Source organism: Tachysurus vachellii, chromosome 1 (genome assembly GCF_030014155.1).
Source record: "Tachysurus vachellii isolate PV-2020 chromosome 1, HZAU_Pvac_v1, whole genome shotgun sequence".
Lineage (NCBI taxonomy): Eukaryota > Metazoa > Chordata > Actinopteri > Siluriformes > Bagridae > Tachysurus > Tachysurus vachellii.
The window spans coordinates 40673811-40691310 of record NC_083460.1 but is presented as its reverse complement, the minus strand read 5'-3'; the positions used below and the strand labels follow the sequence as shown (position 1 = coordinate 40691310).

Below are 17500 nucleotides of genomic sequence, written 5' to 3'. Positions count from 1 at the left end.
AGAATCTATTCTCTATGCTAATGCTCCCTGTGTTATTGGTAGTCCTCGACTGCCAGTTGCGCTCAATAAGAGCATTCAGAGCCATGAAGAAAGAGCTCCATTTAAAGAAAGACGTCAGAAGACAGGCGATATACGGCCGCGGCGTAGCGCCACAATATGTCTTAAATGGCAGTTCTCTTCTCAACATGGTAATAAAGATCATATCTGGCAAAGTGTTGCTTCTGGGTAATGTTAGGCAAACAAGCGGCCCCCAAAAGTTAAGTTCACATTAATCTTTTTTCAAATGTCAAGTTGGATCTGAGCCCCAGGACAGACTTATACCATATTATTTTATATGATATTAATGTGAAGGAGAAAGAAATAAGAACCCAGTGTTAATTAGTCCAGTGTGAATGACATATCCCACCTCAAAGTTCACTAACGCCGGCGCTTTATCCCTGCGATTTCAAGTCAAACACGGTGCTGCGGCTCGGCGCGTCCTCGGTCGGAGAGCATTTGTTTTTTCAGTAAGTAGTGTGTTAAGTCCGTCTGAATGCCTGCCAGCTCAGAGAGAGTGCTGAATGCTGGAATTACAAAAGGACCTGGAGTGATTACCACCTTTGTGTGCCAGGCTTGTCACTCGGATGGGGGATTGAAGACCCCCTCACCACCACCACACACACACACACACACACACCGTTTATTAAATTAATAGCGTGTCTCGAACCGCGGCGTCACATTGGCTAGAGGACGATATCGCTATCAGGTGTCACGTGACATATCGGCTAATTTCCATTCATTCGTGTTATGGGAGCCGCTTTGATCCGACGCATCCAGGGTTTTTTTTTTTTATAAGAGCGGAATTTTCATGAGGACGTTAGCAGTTAGCGGTTGGCGTGTGCGTCTCATTACGACCCGTGTGCTATGCGGGGTTTGTGCTGAGCTGGACTGTACGTGTAGGATGCTGTTACATGTTGTGGGGTATTGCAGCATGCTGGGAGCAACTAACACCACACAGCAGCTGTGGGCCGCTCAGAGCCCCTTTATAGGCTCTGAGAATGAACACAGATATTAGGAGCTGATAAGTTGCAGGGTCAGGACTCTATTTTTGGGCATGAAGTGCTGATTGTTGAGCTGAATAAAGGTGAAAGAGCCACTGATGTAGAACAGCAAACATCAGCCCTTCGCCCTGGAGCACGTCCAGCCAAAGGCCAACACTGTGAGCCTTGTACAGAGTGTGTGTGTGTGTTTGTGTGTGTGTGTGTGTGACTGTGTTAAATATGTGCAGCACCTTTTTTACCTGCTTCAATCAAATGACTGATTTTCCACCAAACAACCTCACAGAGATTCATCTACAGTAATGTGTGTGTGTGGGTGTGTGTGTGTTGTGTGTGTGTGTGTGTGTGTGTGTGTGTGTGTGTGTTTACACTGCACAGACTTATTCAGTTTGGTATTTGATTTTTTCTTTATATTTACTAGTTTGATTAGTGACCTGATTGCATGATACGTTAAAAAGAAAAGGAAAAGATAAAAATAGAGAATAACTGAAAAATAGTGAGATTTTTATTTATTTATTTATTTTTAAATAGAAGTTTTCTGCTGCAAGTTCTTGACTGAAAGATTTGTAACAGATTACAAAGATGCTGCAGATTAGGAAGCAGCTCACAAACTCACAGGTCTTCAGAAGACAGAAACGTGTAGATCTGTAGAGATCTGCAGAGACACTCGCCGTACTCTGAATAATAAAAAAAAAGAATAAATAAATAAATAAAGTAATAAATAAATAAATAAATAAATAAAGTAATGAATCCCAATACGACGAACATCTCACCCAAAAAGGGTTCGGCTCTGCAGCGTTTGAGATACTTGGGACAAGCGTAAATATATATGAAGCTCTAACCGTAGGCTGTTTTTACACCTCGTCGGTAAACGTGTTCGTTCTCACACGTGCCTCTGCTAATTGAGCTGCGTTAGCTGACACACAATGGCGAAAGCCTGCTGTTTAAATCTGCCAGGACGCATTAGCGAGCGCTCGTCGTGGTCTAGACTCAACGCTCAGTCTTGTCTCCTTCATTTTAGATTCTTTCCTAAAGCCCCCGCCCCGGATTCCCCGCACGCTCCCATCAACGATGCCTTGTGCGCTCATTAATCTAAATTCCTTTGCAACTTTAATCTGCATGTTTAATTAATCACAAAAACAAGGTGGTGAGTAATTTGGGCAAACGTGTGGCTTGTTTGTGCCCGCCGTTTAATCACTCCTGTGTGAACTCGTTTGGAAACACCTGAGGATGCAGGCAGGCGGGCTGAGCAGGCGGGCGCCATCATCGACCCCCCCCCCCCCCCCCATCACCTCATACACACCACATCATACACCCCCACCCCTCTGTGCCCTTCTCCTTCCTCCTTCCTCCTGAATAGGCAGAATACACTCTTTGTCAGCGTGTGCCATTCATCTAATAAAGCTTTCCGGAACGTTCCGTCATTTTGCATTTAGCTTGTCTCGGCTCTCACGTCTCTACGGAGCCAAGGGGTCTCCAGGAATGATTTTCTGCGAGGAAAAAAAAATTAAATAAACAGCTCAACAGGCGGCGTAATGAAAATGAATAACCTTTGGGTGGTTATTTTCCCATCCATTATCTGCGCGTCCCCAGTTACACTTCTCCACTGACCCTCACCTCCATTATTGTCAGAGACGATGTTCAATTGGGGTCAGTGTTTTAATCTCATCATTGAGATTCTTCTGCTCGGCTTTTCTCTCGTCCCTCAGGAGGGCCCCGGAGCCCGACGTTTAATCAACGGGACTTTAAAATAAGATTTAATTGTTGGAAATTGAATTATTGTGATTCTGAAGATCTCGGAGGAAAAACACGCCGTCCTCTGTGAGGTGTTTCGATTAACTGTCCGCTAAATAATTTTCGAGGACAATCTGCTGTTAAGTGTGTTGAGCTTTTGATTTTCTTACACAACAGTCTGTAGATACATCGTTACCGTAATTGTGCTGCCTTTGTTACACTGTCACACGTGTTACACAACGTGGAGGCTTTAGTTACGCTGTTTTGTTACCGACGTTTGTTGTTTGACTTTGTTACTTCACCTCATGGTTACGTGATGCGCTCGTGTGTGAGATACGTTAGAACGTGTGTTAGATAGTTTCTGAAACGCTGTTAGATTGTTTTGTGCAGGAAAATTTCTTGTTACATCATTATGAGAAGTTTTACATCGTTACACCCTAAAAAGTCTTTTATTCCATCGCGATAAGAAAAGTTACAATGTTTAATCCCTGAGAAATCTTGTAACATCGTCACAGGAGCTTTGTTACATTGTCACGCCATAATATAATGTATTTTTACATTGTTACTTCCTCACAAGACTTTTGTTACATCGTTACACCCTGAAAAGACTCTTGTTGCGTTGTTACAAGACAAGGTACGTTGTTTACTCACTGAAAAGACTAGTTTTGCTGCATCGTTACATGCTGAAACATCTTCTGTTACGTCTTTACACACTGAAAAGTCTTTGGCGACTCTTTTATAAGACTTTTGTTACGTTGCAGCGTGATTCAGAAGTCTTTTGCTACACCGTTATAAGAACAGACACACAACGTGACGTCTTGTGTTTTTACAATTTGCCATAAATTGCCAGGAGGCTGGGGTCAGAGTGCAGGGGCAGCTATGATACAGCACACCTGCAGCAGGAAGGGATAAGGGCCTTGCTTAAGGGCCCAACGGTGGCAGCTTGGTAGTGCTGGGGCTTGAACCCTGAACCTCCAATCAACAATCTAGAGCCTTAACCACTTGAGCCACCACTGTTAAATGACGGCCCTGTCATTGCCGATAGTCCGGTTTAAACCCCAGCGTTTTTCATCACATACTTTAACTCATTCAGGCCAGAAAGTCTGGATTTGATTCTTAAGCAGTCATTAATTACACGCCACTTGACATTTCCTACCGTCCCGTCTCGCTCTTTAGCGTGTTCACGTCTCACTAACAGGTCATCACTGCCTCCTTTTAACATTTAGCCTCCAAACGACGTTCTTTGATACCTCAGCACGCTTTATTTAACTCTCAAAGCAGCGAAACGTTGGAGCGACTTGGCCGCATTCCTTCCTTTCAGCGCACAGACTTTAGCACAGGAGGAAAAAAAAGCTGCGTTTCACCTATTAGCTTTCCGGAGGCGCACGTCGTCGCCACCGCCGTCGCTGCCGCTGCTGCACCGAACATCATGTCATTAATCTCCAGGCTTCCACAGCTGGGAAGCGTAATGCATAACTAAAAGTCCTGTAAAATGAATTAATGATTTCAACCATGAACTTTTCTCCCAAAACGCCATGAATCCTCCGGAGCTGATAATGCGGCGCTCCTCAACCCCTGGGGTGTGAAACCCGTGTTATGTGGAGAGTTTGCGAGTTAATTGATTCGCAAATTATTTAAAGTTTGTGGGGCTCAGGGGAGCGCTCGGCTCTAATGGCGCACGTTCCCAAAGAGTACAGCGGGGGTGGAGTGGGGTGAGTTGGAGGGTTCAGTCCGGGTTTTGTCTTTCTGTCTTTCTGTCTTTCCATCGCTCTTTTCTTCGACGAGGGAGGCTGAATTGTAATAAGCTAACAAGCTTAATGAAAGACATACATACAGAGGCCCTTTTTTTTCCTCCTGTCCTTCCACACAAAGCCTCGTCTCGGGGCCTTGAAACCTCTCGTGGTTGCAGGACGGATCTGTGATGAAGGCGGCATTGGCGCAGTAAATCCTGCGCAATTGTTGCGACTGAATGCCTGCGCTGCTTTCGCATTGTGTCACCTCACCAACGCTAACCTTGGATAAGTGTCTCGCTCAAGAGAAAACAGAGAAGACCAGCTAATTGTTTTTTTTCCCCCTTCTTTTCCTTTTTTTCTGATACCTCCAATGTAAGCATCCGTGCGGTGCGAAGTCTCGCACAGTGAATGACGCGCACTTTATAATATAAAAAAAGGAGGTTTAGAAAAGGGTGTGCGCAGACAAAGCCAGGGTTTATCAATGCTTTTTTTTTTTATACATTTATAAACACTCTCGCAGCCTTGATTGCGTTGGGTTTCACACATGATTAAAAAAAATAATATTAAGAAGAAGAAATGAATGCATTCTCTATCCTGATTGTTCACGCTCCAGATTCGATTTCCGAACAAAAGACGTCGTCCTTTACGCGCACGTATAAATCCCATTCAGACCGTGCTTATGTTTCTAATACACACTCGTGTTCAGAAACAATTCTTAGATGTATGGAAAGGTTTTTATGTTCTGGTCTGATTTCATGCTACGTTGTAATACGAGGGTTTTCTGTTACACAGATCCTGGCCTTGAACTGCAGGATGGGAAAACATTTGCGTATTAGTGCGAGAATAATGAAGCTTTAGGGGATATTATCAATGAAGGTAGTTTTTTGTATTAATTAATTATTTTTTTTATTTATTTTTGCTCCATTACAAGCCAAAATCCCATTCTGGAGTTTTTTTTTTATTTTTATTTTTATTTTTTTAAAAGAAGAAGAAGATGGTAAAACCATTATAAGGTTTATACATATATCTCTCTGTGTGTGTGTGTGTGTGTGTGTGTGTGTTTGTGTGTGTGTATACGTGTATATACGTGAACCCAAGCGAGCAAAGCAACCGCACTTCATTTCTAAATTATTTTTTTAATTATAAATAGTTTCCTGTGCTCAGCTGGTGAGGTTGTGAGTCAAAGCGCACGGCGCGTAACCCGCTAAGTGGCTGCTGCGTCTCCGGGCTAATATCAAGGAGCCCCCTAATCCGAGCCCCATTAGCGAACGCTGTCATTCAGACACATGGTGTCGAGCTGATTTAAATAAAACCAAATGAAGATAGTTGTTTCTGCTCCCCTGGCTTCACTCATTGCCATAAACATATGCTCCGTGCCCCGCTTCTTTCCATCTTATTTATGACTTTAATTTGTTGTGTGTGTGTGTGTGTGTGTGTGTGTGGGAAGGGAGGAGGGATTGCGAGGAGGTTGTGGCTGCGCTGGAAATCAAATTTAATACAATTCTCCCAGGGACCCTGTCATATAATAACATGGTAATTTCTGTGTATCCTTTTGAAAAATGAGGAAATTAATTCTTCCTGACATGTTCTAATTATTCCGGTGTGAACGGGCGAATCCTCTCTCTCTCTCTCTCTCTCTCTCTCTCTCTCTCTCTCTCTCTCTCTCTCTCTCTCTCTCTCTTTTACACACACACTCCCTCCCTCTGCTGCGTCGTAAGTGTGTGTGTGTGTGTCGTAGCGGCAGGCGTCTAGGTGCTAATGCTGACCAGCAGTGCGATTAATTTGAGACACGAGCAGACACCTTTCAACACACCTTCCTAATGTCGCACAAATTAATTCACTACTCGTGCGGCTTCAGGGCCCCGATGCGGAGGTGAGACGGGATACGGGACATATTAGTCAAGGGGTGTGTGTGTGTGTGTGTGTGTGTGTGTGTGTGTGTGTGTTTCAAGTTCTTCATGGACGCTTTGCATCTTCACTTTCCTTCCTCTTTCGTATGAACTTGTGAGTTGTACGTGAATTGTAAGGTGATTTTTTTTGCTCTCTCTCTCTCTCTCTCTCTCTCTCTCTCTCTCTCTCTCTCTCTCTCTCTCTCTCTCTCTCTCTCTCTCTCTCCCCCCATGTATGATATCCCAGCTCTGTCAAAACCCTTTCACACCACCCCATGCTCAGCATCTCGGAGCTGAAATGCTAATTTAATTAGTCTGCCATCAGTCACTTTTAAATACAGCGTTTTAGCTGCTAAAGGAATCTGATGTCTGGTCTCAGAGGGCAGTACAGCTGGCTCCTTGTCCCTTACGTATGTTCCCTCTTGTACTAAGCATCACACACACACACACACAGGTTATCCATGTCCCATCCATGCTCGAGGCGAGGCGAGGGATTGCCTCAATGCAGCAGATGGAAATTAGTTCCTCACCTCTGTCTCAAGGTACTAGTGCATGTGCTAACGCTCAGGTGCTACAGTGAGGAAATTCGCACCTTTAACCTGCCGCCGAGTCTCACCTGACAAATTACTGCTAACAGACAAAAGTCCATGTTCTTATTAAAGAGAGCGATGTGAAATTTATTCCATGTTATGATTAAATCGAATCTGTTTGCTTGTGGCAGAACTCATCCTCTGTTGGCTACGTTGTTAAGTGTCATGTGTGTCTTCTGTTACCTCTGTTATATCCGTTGCACCTTTGGTTACATGCCTACAACATTATTACTATTTTTTTGACATTGTTTTATGATACAGAGACTTCAATTAGGTTGTTACAAGAATTTTGTTACACTGTGACATTTTGCATAGAATTTAGTTGGACGTTAGAATTTTGTTACACTGTTATACAGATTTTAGTTTTATTGTTACATAAAACGTAGACTTTGGTTAGAATTTCGAACCTTTCTACTTTGTCACGTTATACAGAGAATTCCGATGGATTTTTAAAGTTTTGTTCCACTGTGCAGACTTTAGACACATTGTTACATGATGCAGAGTTTCAGTAGACTTTAGTGGGTTGTTACACTGTTACCTGATACAGAGTTTTTTCTTACACTGTTACAGAATATAGAGTCACGTGTCAAATTCATACACGACCCTCAGTGTCGCTACAACACACGTTACACTGGTACAAGAATCTGTCTGTTTTTTTTTTTGTGGATCTGCTTCTCATTTCTAAATGTAATCTAAGACTGGCCGTGCGTGTGTGTGTGAGAGTGTGTGTGTGTGTGCACTCTTGTCAGAACTGATTATCCTTCTGCATTCCCCATCAATCTCTCTCCACGAGACTTCCTCCATTGCAGTCATTGATTAATTAATCGTGTGAAATGAAAACACCCGCAGGTATTCAGCGGCTGTGTGACACGGCGTCGTAGCGAGCGATCTGGGATCCGGCCTGGAAGTCAGACAGAGCGCAAGACAAGTGGACTTTAATTCCACACAATTCTAAAATAAAAACTGGGAAACAAAAGAATTTCTTAATAATTATGTACAATCTCAGATTATTGCCTGTGACCAATTGTTATATCGTTACATCCTTATCACAATACTGATGTCAGAGAAAATGCAAATTAATATGCAAATGACCTTGTGTTCTGAGAACATTTCCGACCAATCGGAGCTCAGTATAGACCTTTAGTGCGTACAGAGGGATCGGGATGGAAATTTGTTCGTAATACCTTCTCAGAATTATTTGGATTAATACGTTTCAATCGCTTTAATTCTAATTCATTGAAGTTAAAGACAAAAGTTTTGACACCATTGAACAGAAAAACATTGAGTTTATATGTAGAGTTTGTATATATGTTGTACAGCTGCAGTCACTGAGCTGCATTATTGGAAGATTTAGTATGTTTAGTCATTTTTAGTTCTTGGTGAGCTTTACCTAAACCGTCTCACATCTCTCACATCTCTCGCTCTCTCCGAGGGCGCCTTGGTGAGAAGCACATGGATTATCCACCATCTCCTCACCACATCTCCACACCCTTTGGTTTCTCAAGCATCTTCACTTTTTGAAGAAACCAGTCATCATCGGGTGGAAGATCTGATTCGCCTGATTTGTTTCAGGGCCATTTAAAAACCTCACTTCCCCTCCTCCTTATATTAAAAGCAGGGCGAGATTCAAACTGCCAAGTTTTTATCATGAATTTATTTATTAATTTTTTTTTTGATCTCCGTTAGACATCAAATATCTAGTGAGTGTTAAATGAAGAGCATCTCTCCATGGAAGCTGCAGGCAAAGCTTCATAAAATGACAGAATCACTGGCTTCAGCGCTCAAGCCCACACACCCTGAGTGAGATCGTCCCAAAGTTTTAAAATATGAGAGCGTGCTGTGTGTGTGTGTGTGTATGTGTGTGTGTGTGTGTGTGTGGAAGATGGCAGAGCGTCCAGAAGCCGTGTTAATAGCGAGAGCTTGTCGTCCATATGGTATTGCTTTAATGGACCACATTTGCTGCAGATGGCGGGAGCCTCGGCGTTTGGACACAGGCGGCTCTTGGCAGGTTCCCGACGAGGAGAAGAAAAAAGTAAAAGAGAAAGAAAACCGAACAGAGAGAGAGAGAGAGAGGCAGCGCGGCGCTTGTCTTTTAACGCTGATGTTGATCCTCCACTCTTTTCTCATTCAGCGAATCATTGCCCTTGAAAGGAGGTCTGTTCTAAATTTAAGGCTTTCTGCTCTACCCGCACTTTCGCTCTCTCTCTCTCTCTCTCTCTCTCTCTCTCTCTCTCTCTCTCTCTCTCTCTCTCTCTCTCTCTGTCTCTCTTTCTTTTTTAATCTTTTTTCATACATGTTGGGAGAAGAGCAAATACAATGTGGCTCAGTCACATTTTCCTCAGCTCAGAGTCCAAAACCGCACCTAACTCCCCGTGCACAGCGCTCTTACTCCTCTCCATTACCACAATACGGAGGAGAGGAGGGAGAGAAAGAGAGAGACAGAGAGAGAAAGAGAGAGAGAGAAAGAGAGAGAGATATTTAGAAAAGTAAAATTAAAATATAAGCATTAGGGATTCTGAGAGAAAGAGACGCGAGAGACTCGTCCACGTTCACGAATCACAGCTTTATTCCCTATTTTATTTATTAAATTTTTTACCAGAGACAATAAGATTAAAAAAAATGATTAATTTTCATAGTTTTTATTCATTTAAAGCTACATTTATTCTTCTTGGAGTTTCCTTTCCAGCCTCTTTTATTTTACAAAGTGCTGACGCTGGAGACTCCTTCCATTACATAGTACACGAACATCCCTTCATGAGCCGTTGCTATAGAAACACTAACGTGTTAGAACTAATGCTAGGGCAAGCTGCTGCTCTAGAACATTAATCAACACCTGACGACCAATGAGAGTTCGGGATTCGACAAAACATAAAATAGATGGTTTGTGTGTGTGTGTGTGTGTGTGTGTGTGTGTGTATGTGTGTGTGTGTGTGTGTGTGTGTTCACTAACTCTAGTTCAGCCCGCTGGCAATAAACCTCATGTGAGCATGTGCGAGGTGTGTATATGTGTGTGTGTGTGTGTGTGTGTGTGTGTGTGTGTGTGTGTCTCTGTTTGTGTGTTTTTAACACTCCCTTCAAGTAAAGTGGAGACATGCTTGATTGGCCCTAAAGTTGCGATATGACTGTTGTTTTCTCGCTGTGTCATAGCTTTGGCACCCAGTGAACATCTTCTTCCTTTTTATTGCTTCTTCTTCTTCTTCTTATTTTCTTTTTCTTCTTTTCTTCTTCTTCTTCCTCTCATTTTTCAAACACCTGATTGTGAGAAAAGTCTCAAGCCAGACTCGTGGATTTGTCAGTGGAGCAAAAGACACTGTATCCCTCTCTCAGTCTTTCCATTCTCTCATAAGACTTTGTCTTTCACCACAGAGAGAAAGAGGGAGAAAGAAAGAAAGAAAGAAAGAAAGGAAAGGGAGGAGGAGGAGAGACATGAGCTAAATTACACCCATCTCCCTGCAGCCTGAAGGACTTAAGAAAGAAGTGCAGAAGAACTTTTGGGCGTCTTTCTGCTGCGACGTGAAGGCGGCGGAGAGAGAGAAAGAGAGAGAGTGAGAGTGAGAGAGAGAGAGAGAGAGAGGGAGACGTGTAACGACCTGAGACAAATCGCTAATTAGCTTCAACGCTTGATGAATTCGGCTGCCACGGTAGCGCGTTTAACGTTTTAAAAAATAAATGAAAAAAAAAACTAAAATAAAAACTGAGGAAATGCATCATCTCCAGCTGTGGATCTGAGCGCGAAATGATTTCACTGTTGGCTTTTTTATGACATCATTCACACTAATAGCACTGCCAAGATAAATCATTAAGTAAGCAAAGAAAAAAAAAAGCAAAAGAAACACGTAAAATAAGTAAAGTCGTAAACGAACGTATGAATAAATAACAGGAGAAACGATATCAGTTAAAAAGTCCGTTAACCCATTTACTTTGCCGAGAGTCAGGAATAAAAAATCCAAAACCTTTTTCTCTAAATAAATTAATAAATAAAATGTAGATGGAACAAAAATGAGAGATTATTTTTAAAAAAAAATAAATAAATAAAATAAAATAAAATCCATAAAAATGAATAAAATAAATAAAATAAATAAATAAAAATCCACAAAATAAATGAATACGTTTAGATTTCGTTGAATGACTATTTAAATGTTTTTTTTTAGTTTTTTTTTTTTTTTTAATTTCACAAAAATTCCTGACTTCCATTTGTTTGTATTTTTTTAATTAAACACTTACTCACTTATCTTTCAGAAAACATCTGCACATTAAATCTGTTTGACTTTACGGTTCTAGTCAGAAGTGTTAAAGTTTCTCCGTCCAAGGTTTTTTTTCGCTGATGTATGAATGTATATATAAAGAGCAATAACAGAGACTAATGGAGAACATCTGTCTTCAATTTCCAAACACGTGCTCGTACATTTGCGGTGCAAGAGGCTGCTGAGCGAGTGTGTGTGTGTGTGTGTGTGTGTGTGTGTGACATCATGACCATATCCCTGCTTGCCTAGTTGGTGGACACGCTGTTTGCTTGGCACGGCGTTGGCACGGCAATGATGATGGCGTGGCGTAGGCCCCTGCGGTCGGGCTCCCAGAAGCCGCCGAGGCCCCGTCACACATGGCTGGCATCTGCAGCACCGCTGTTCTGTTCTGTTGTGTTCTGTTTAGCGAGGAACGCAGGGAGGAACCCGAGCACTATACGATAACATATCATCAGCTTGAGGCCTGAAAACCAAACGAGCTAATGATAAATGGCCGCTTTTCAGAATCCACTTTATGGAAACGGGCTTTGTTCTTTCCTGGAAGATTAAAATAATAAAAAAAAAAAGTTCCTTTTTGACGTTCCTCTATTTTTTTCTTTCTTTCTTTTTTTTGTCTTGTCGTTGTGTGCCAATTTCTTTGTGCTAAAAAGTTACAATGGCTCTCTGTGTATTTCTCCTGCCACAGAACCCAAATGCTGAACATGGAGGGCTTTCTGCGTAGCAGCTTTTTACTGAGGTTAGTTGTTTTAGTTTTTACGTCCGGGGGGGCGGGGCTTAAAAAATGACAAAAGAATAAAAAAAAATCATCATCTGTCTTTTCATGTAGTAGTAACACCTAGCATTCTAGCTGTTGAGCCAGAGTGTGTGTGTGTGTAAGCGTGTGTGTGTCTGTGCGTGTGTTTGTGTGTGTAAGCGTGTGTGTGTGTCTGTGTTTGCGTGTGTGTTTGCGTGTGTGTGTGTTTGCGTGTGTGTGTTTGCGTGTGTGTGTGTGTGAGTGCGTGTGTGTCTTTGTGTGTTTGTGCGTGTGTGTGTGCGTTTGTGTGTGTGTGCATTTGCGTGTGTCTTTGTGTGTTTGTGTGTGTGTGTGCGTGCATGTGTGTGTGTGTGTGTGTGTGTGTGTGTGTGCATTTGCGTGTGTGTGTGTGTGTGTGTGTGTGTGTGCATGCTCACGACGCTGCCTCAGTAAGTCAGTCCGAGTGAAAGCATGTATCCCCCTCCCCTTCCTCCAGGACAGAGAGCGAAAGACGTGTTTCACTCGTTCTTTACTGCATGCACGTGTCTCTGAGATTTTCTGTTTCTCCTTTATCATTTTTCACCACTTCCTGTTGTGTGTTTGTGCAACGACCACAAGAGTCAAACCCACTTACGAGGTTTTTTTTTTAAAATACTTTTTTTATATATGCAGTCTATACACACAATATCCACAAACACACACACACATCCACCTCCACCCCTGCCCCAACCCCGCCCTCCTCCACCACCTCCACCACCTTCCTGTGATTCTAATTAAGAATTTGTGCTTGTCATTACACAGAGGAAGTAAATAAGAGAGCGAGCGTGTAGGCCATCGGGCTGTTTGTGCACCGAGCACCTTCCCCCTGTCTTGAATTTGCGAGTAGCAGCCCTAATTAGCAATCTCTCATTAAAAGCAGTGACAGCGTCTGCCTTTCAAAGCTGTTGTCAGCCAAACTTTACTAAAGCTAATGAATCCCCTTTGATTTCTTTTTCAAAAGGTCATTTATTTGATAAATTAACAGCATATATTTCTCTCTCTCTCTCTCTCTCTCTCTCTCTCTCTCTCTCCCTCTGTATGTGCAATTTCCTGGAATACAGTAAGACATAGAGAAACATGATGCGATGATGAATGTGACTTGATTTTCAAGGACTATTTATTATTATTATTATTATTATTATTATTATTATTATTATTATTTTGGCGGAATTTTAAATAAATTGTTCATTTGAGAAGATTTTACTTCTTCGCTATTTATTCCTTTTTTCCGTATGTTTAAATATAAAGATATAATTAGACGGTGACGTACGTAAAGATGGGATTTCTGGACATGTCACTGTTTAGTGTCGATCATTTTACTGTGTGATTTTGGAATTGCTGTATCTAAGAAGCACTTGTTTTTATTTTATTTTATATATATATATATATATATATATACATAGTTTAGTTTTTGGACTCTTCCGTGTGCCTTCGGATGTTTTATCCATCTGTCGTTCGTCTTTGGTTTAAAACCCCATCTGAATGTTAGAAATAATCGTATTATAAATTAAAAAAACGGCCCACGAACGTGTTTACACCTTCACCCTCGTTCGAACTGACAGGAGTCATGAATATTCATGATTATGCAAATTTCCTCTGCAAAGCTCCTGCCTTCCTGAATAGCCTCACATCAGCTAACTTAGTGATTAGCTGGAACTTCAGAAGCGTCGTTGTTTTTTGCTTATTTATTTAGAACCTGTCGAACCTTTGGAAAGATAACATTACCGTGGCAACCAGGCGCTTGATGGTAAGACAGCTTAGGGTGCCGCAGAAGTTTCGAGATCTTTCTTTTTAAGCTTTAGGAACAAAGCTTTTTTTCTCTCTCAGTGTATTCGTCTCAGTTTCCTCCTCATTCTCTGGTTTCCTCCAACGTCCCAAAACCACAAGTGCCTCTGCGTCTCATCCATAAATCCCAGCGTCACTCCCTGCGATTTCCAGGACTGACTCCAGAACAGGACCAGGATTAAGGAATGAACTCATCACCGTTTCATCAGCTGCGATCCGTCTCGCTGAATCCTCTTCCTTCACTTCTTTTCCTTCCTTTGAAGTCTCATTTTATTTGGAGTAAAAGCATCATCAGGGATTTACTTTTAATTCTTGTGCATTTGTCAGAGTCTTTTTTTATTATTCTGTGAGAAAACTCCACACAACGGATTTACAGAGACGGCGTGACGTCGGCTCCTTGTAAACGTTTGATGAGATAAAGGCGTCAAACTCACTTGGGGATTGATTTTCATTAGAAATTATTTGAAAGTTTTGCAGGTTTCTGACTTTAAAATCATTTTTAATAAAAATCAATCAATGTAAAAATCAATGTAAATCCGTTGTTTTTTTACAAAAAAAAGAAAAATCCGGTCGCACTTTATTACGCAACTCTTTGCAAACTCTGTGCTTTCTTTCCAAAGTGAAGCTCTGTTTGTGTTGAACTTCACTCAGTTCTGACTAACAGCCATAAAGCACTTGGAGTGTGACGTGTTTTTATTCTCCTCAGATGAAATAATCCTTAGCAACTAGTCCTGAAAATAAACCCTGTGGCATGTCTTATTTATCTGCTGAGAAAGGTGCACTGTAAAAGAAATGATCGCAACAGAGAGAAAGAGAGAGAGAGAGAGAGAGAGAGAGAGAGAGAGATGTCTCTAACAGCCGCTGGACTAATCCCCCAGGACGGGACCTCCTCCTATATCGCTGTCATTATTTGATGTAATGAAAGGAGAAAGTGTGGAACAGTGAGATTGTTAATTAATTTACTCTAACAAGATGAAGATAAATGAAGCTCCACTCAAGGTGGACCGAGCAAAAGGGGGCCGGCTTTACATTCTTCCTCTTTCCTATCGTTCTGGCATTCCTCCTGGCCTGGCTAAGCCTCACACACACACACACACACACACACACACACACACACACACACACACACACACACACACACACACACACAGTAATGTCAGTAATGTTGGAAGCTTTTTTGGATGTGGTTAGGAGTAAGGGGTGTGGTAAGGGGGCAGGGGGTAATGGGTGTGGTAAGGGGCAGGGGGTAAGGGGTGTGGTAAGTGTGTAAGGGGTGTGGTAAGGGGGTAAGGGGCATGGTGGTTGTGGTAAGTGTGGTAAGGGTTAAGGGATGTGGTGGGTGTGGTAAGGTGTGTGGTGGGTGTGGTAAAGGGTAAGGGGTGTGGTAAGGGGTGTGGTAAGGGCTAAGGTGTGTGGTGGGTGTGGTAAGGTGTGTGGTAAGGGGTGTGGTAAGGGGTAAGGGGTGTGGTGGGTGGGGTAAGGGGTGTGGTGGGTGTGGTAAGGGTTAAGGGGTGTGGTGGGTGTGGTAAGGGGTAAGGGGTGTGGTAAAGGGTAAGGTGTGTGGTGGGTGTGGTAAGGGGTAAGGTATGTGGTGTGTGTGGTAAGAGTTAAGGGGTGTGGTGGGTGTGGTAAGGGGTAAGGTGTGTGGTGTGTGTGGTAAGAGTTAAGGGGTGTGGTGGGTGTGGTAAGGGGTAAGGTGTGTGGTGGGTGTGGCTATGCCATGGGAGTTGCACTTTATTATTATTAGCAGATCACGACGTGTCCGTATGGTGTGTAAACTATGTTTTGTTGTTCAGTGTGAGTACGGCACCGCGACTTCCTGTTTTTCTTTGCTCAATTCAATTTTGCTAGACTTTTTTTTTAGGTTATTTCCGGCCCTGAAAATAAAAATAAAAACAAAAACTTGTTTCTTTGCCTTTCAAAAACTAGACAGTTTCAGAAAATAAAACGTTCTGTTGAGTCGATCATGTGGCCCTCAGGGGCCCAGTTGCTCTGTCAGACGAGGTAGCCAGAGCGTTCCGTCCACTGCTATTTAAAGACCTCGTCCTTTTTGTTCTCGAGGAATCTCTCGCTCCGAGGTACGTCGTTATTTTGCTAATTTTCGATGAGCTCATTGCGATGATGTCGGCATAAACACAAATCGTGGTTAATTAGAGGGAGGAGAGCGTCAGCGTTACAACCCCCCCCCCCCCCCATCTGCTTACGAGTTAAAAGGTGGCCACTTGATGAACCAATAATATGAAGAAAGGTGGTAATAAAAAGCGGGGATTAGCCCTAGTGTGTTGCCGTAGTAACTCCAGTGTCCGTCTGTGAGGAGAACAATGAACTTGTGTTTCTCCACCACCTCGCCTTGAGAAAAGAAAGAAAGAAAGAGAGAGAGAGAGAGAGAGCTGAAAGGGACGAGACCCTTTTTAACAACAAAGTAGAATGCCGTCCTAACAGGCTCTTAGTGGAGAGAAAGATCTCTGAGGGACAGAAAGAGACGACGACGAGGTCACGCTGTAATCCAAGGACAGTCAAGTCCACGTCTGCTTTTACAATAACGTCTTGTTTCGGGCTTTCAATTAAACCGGTTACGTTCGTTACACTGACGCAAAAAATCCCCCTCCCCCCAACACTCACTTAAAGTAAAAACGGGAGGCGCGTCACACACTTCAGGAAGACGGATGAAAAAAAAGTGACACGTAGCCGAACTTCACTTGTTCTTCTAAATAAACACACCCCAGATTTACGCCAAAGATCTGAAAGAAAAATAAACATGCAATTCTTTTTTTTTTTGAGAGAGAGAGGAAAGGAAAGAAAGGGAAGAAAAAGTGATGGATAAGACACCTCTTCGTTTATTTCTGGCACCTGATCTGGCACCGATAACCAGATTCGCTCCACTCGCTGCACTCGTTCTCTCTGTCAGCTTCGTCCAACACAAACAGGTAACGTGTCCATGGACAATATTATTCCAGCGTCTGGACATCGTATTGTTTTAGCCTTTTATCTGATAATAGGAAAGTAAAAAAACAGCACGGCAAGGGTTTGGTGTGTGCGTGAGTGTGTGTGTGTGTGTGTGTGTGTCTGTGCGTGTGTGTGTGTGTGTGTGACGAGGTAAGCCATTTGGACGTCTTTCACAAACCAGCGCTCGTGTCCAAATTGCCCGAGATCCATTATCGTTGTGCGTGTCACAGACAGTATGTTGATGATGAACAGTCTCGGTTCCTCTGGTGGTTCTCCTCACCTTTTATATCCCCTATTACAACCGGAATATGTCCGCTCACATTAAGCTAATTTACGGCACGGGAGGCAATAACGGCAGCTCGGGTTAATGAATTTGGCATCACTAATTATCTCTAAGTATGAGATTCAGCAGATGGGAGAGACTGTAAAGTAGAACGCTCGACGTCCAGACATTCATCTTCATCGTCAGCTTTATCTCCGAGTTAATCTTCTGGCCATCGGAGAAACGGACACACCGGGGCTTCAAGTGCTGAAGATCAGGGACAGACTGTTTTATTTCTTCTTCTTCCTCTTCTCCAGAACGTCTGGATGATGTCTGTCAATGAAAACTGGATTTTTCAAAACGTTTCCGTTTAAAATATCTTTAAAATATCACTGGTTAACGTTTGAAGACCTAAGATTCCAGGTTCATAAATCTAGAACCAGGAACCATCTAAAGACCCCTTAAGAAACCACGGTCTTCTAGAAGGTCTAACATGAAATCCAGCTTG

The 17500-nt window shown here is 42.6% G+C and overlaps 1 protein-coding gene across 7 annotated transcripts in view; it reads left to right on the top strand.

The window, feature by feature from the left end:
* sox6 (SRY-box transcription factor 6) overlaps positions 1–17500 on the top strand; it is a 176035-nt gene that overhangs the window by 27985 nt on the left and 130550 nt on the right. For 5 of the 7 annotated variants that reach the window (XM_060866668.1, XM_060866338.1, XM_060866496.1 and 2 more), the window contains exon 4: positions 11913–11963. The exons of the other annotated variants lie outside the window; for them this stretch is intronic. In XM_060866668.1, the coding sequence (XP_060722651.1) occupies positions 11920–11963 (44 nt within the window). In that variant the 5' untranslated portion in view covers positions 11913–11919. The remainder of the gene's footprint in view (positions 1–11912; positions 11964–17500) is intronic. 7 annotated transcript variants of the gene reach the window in all.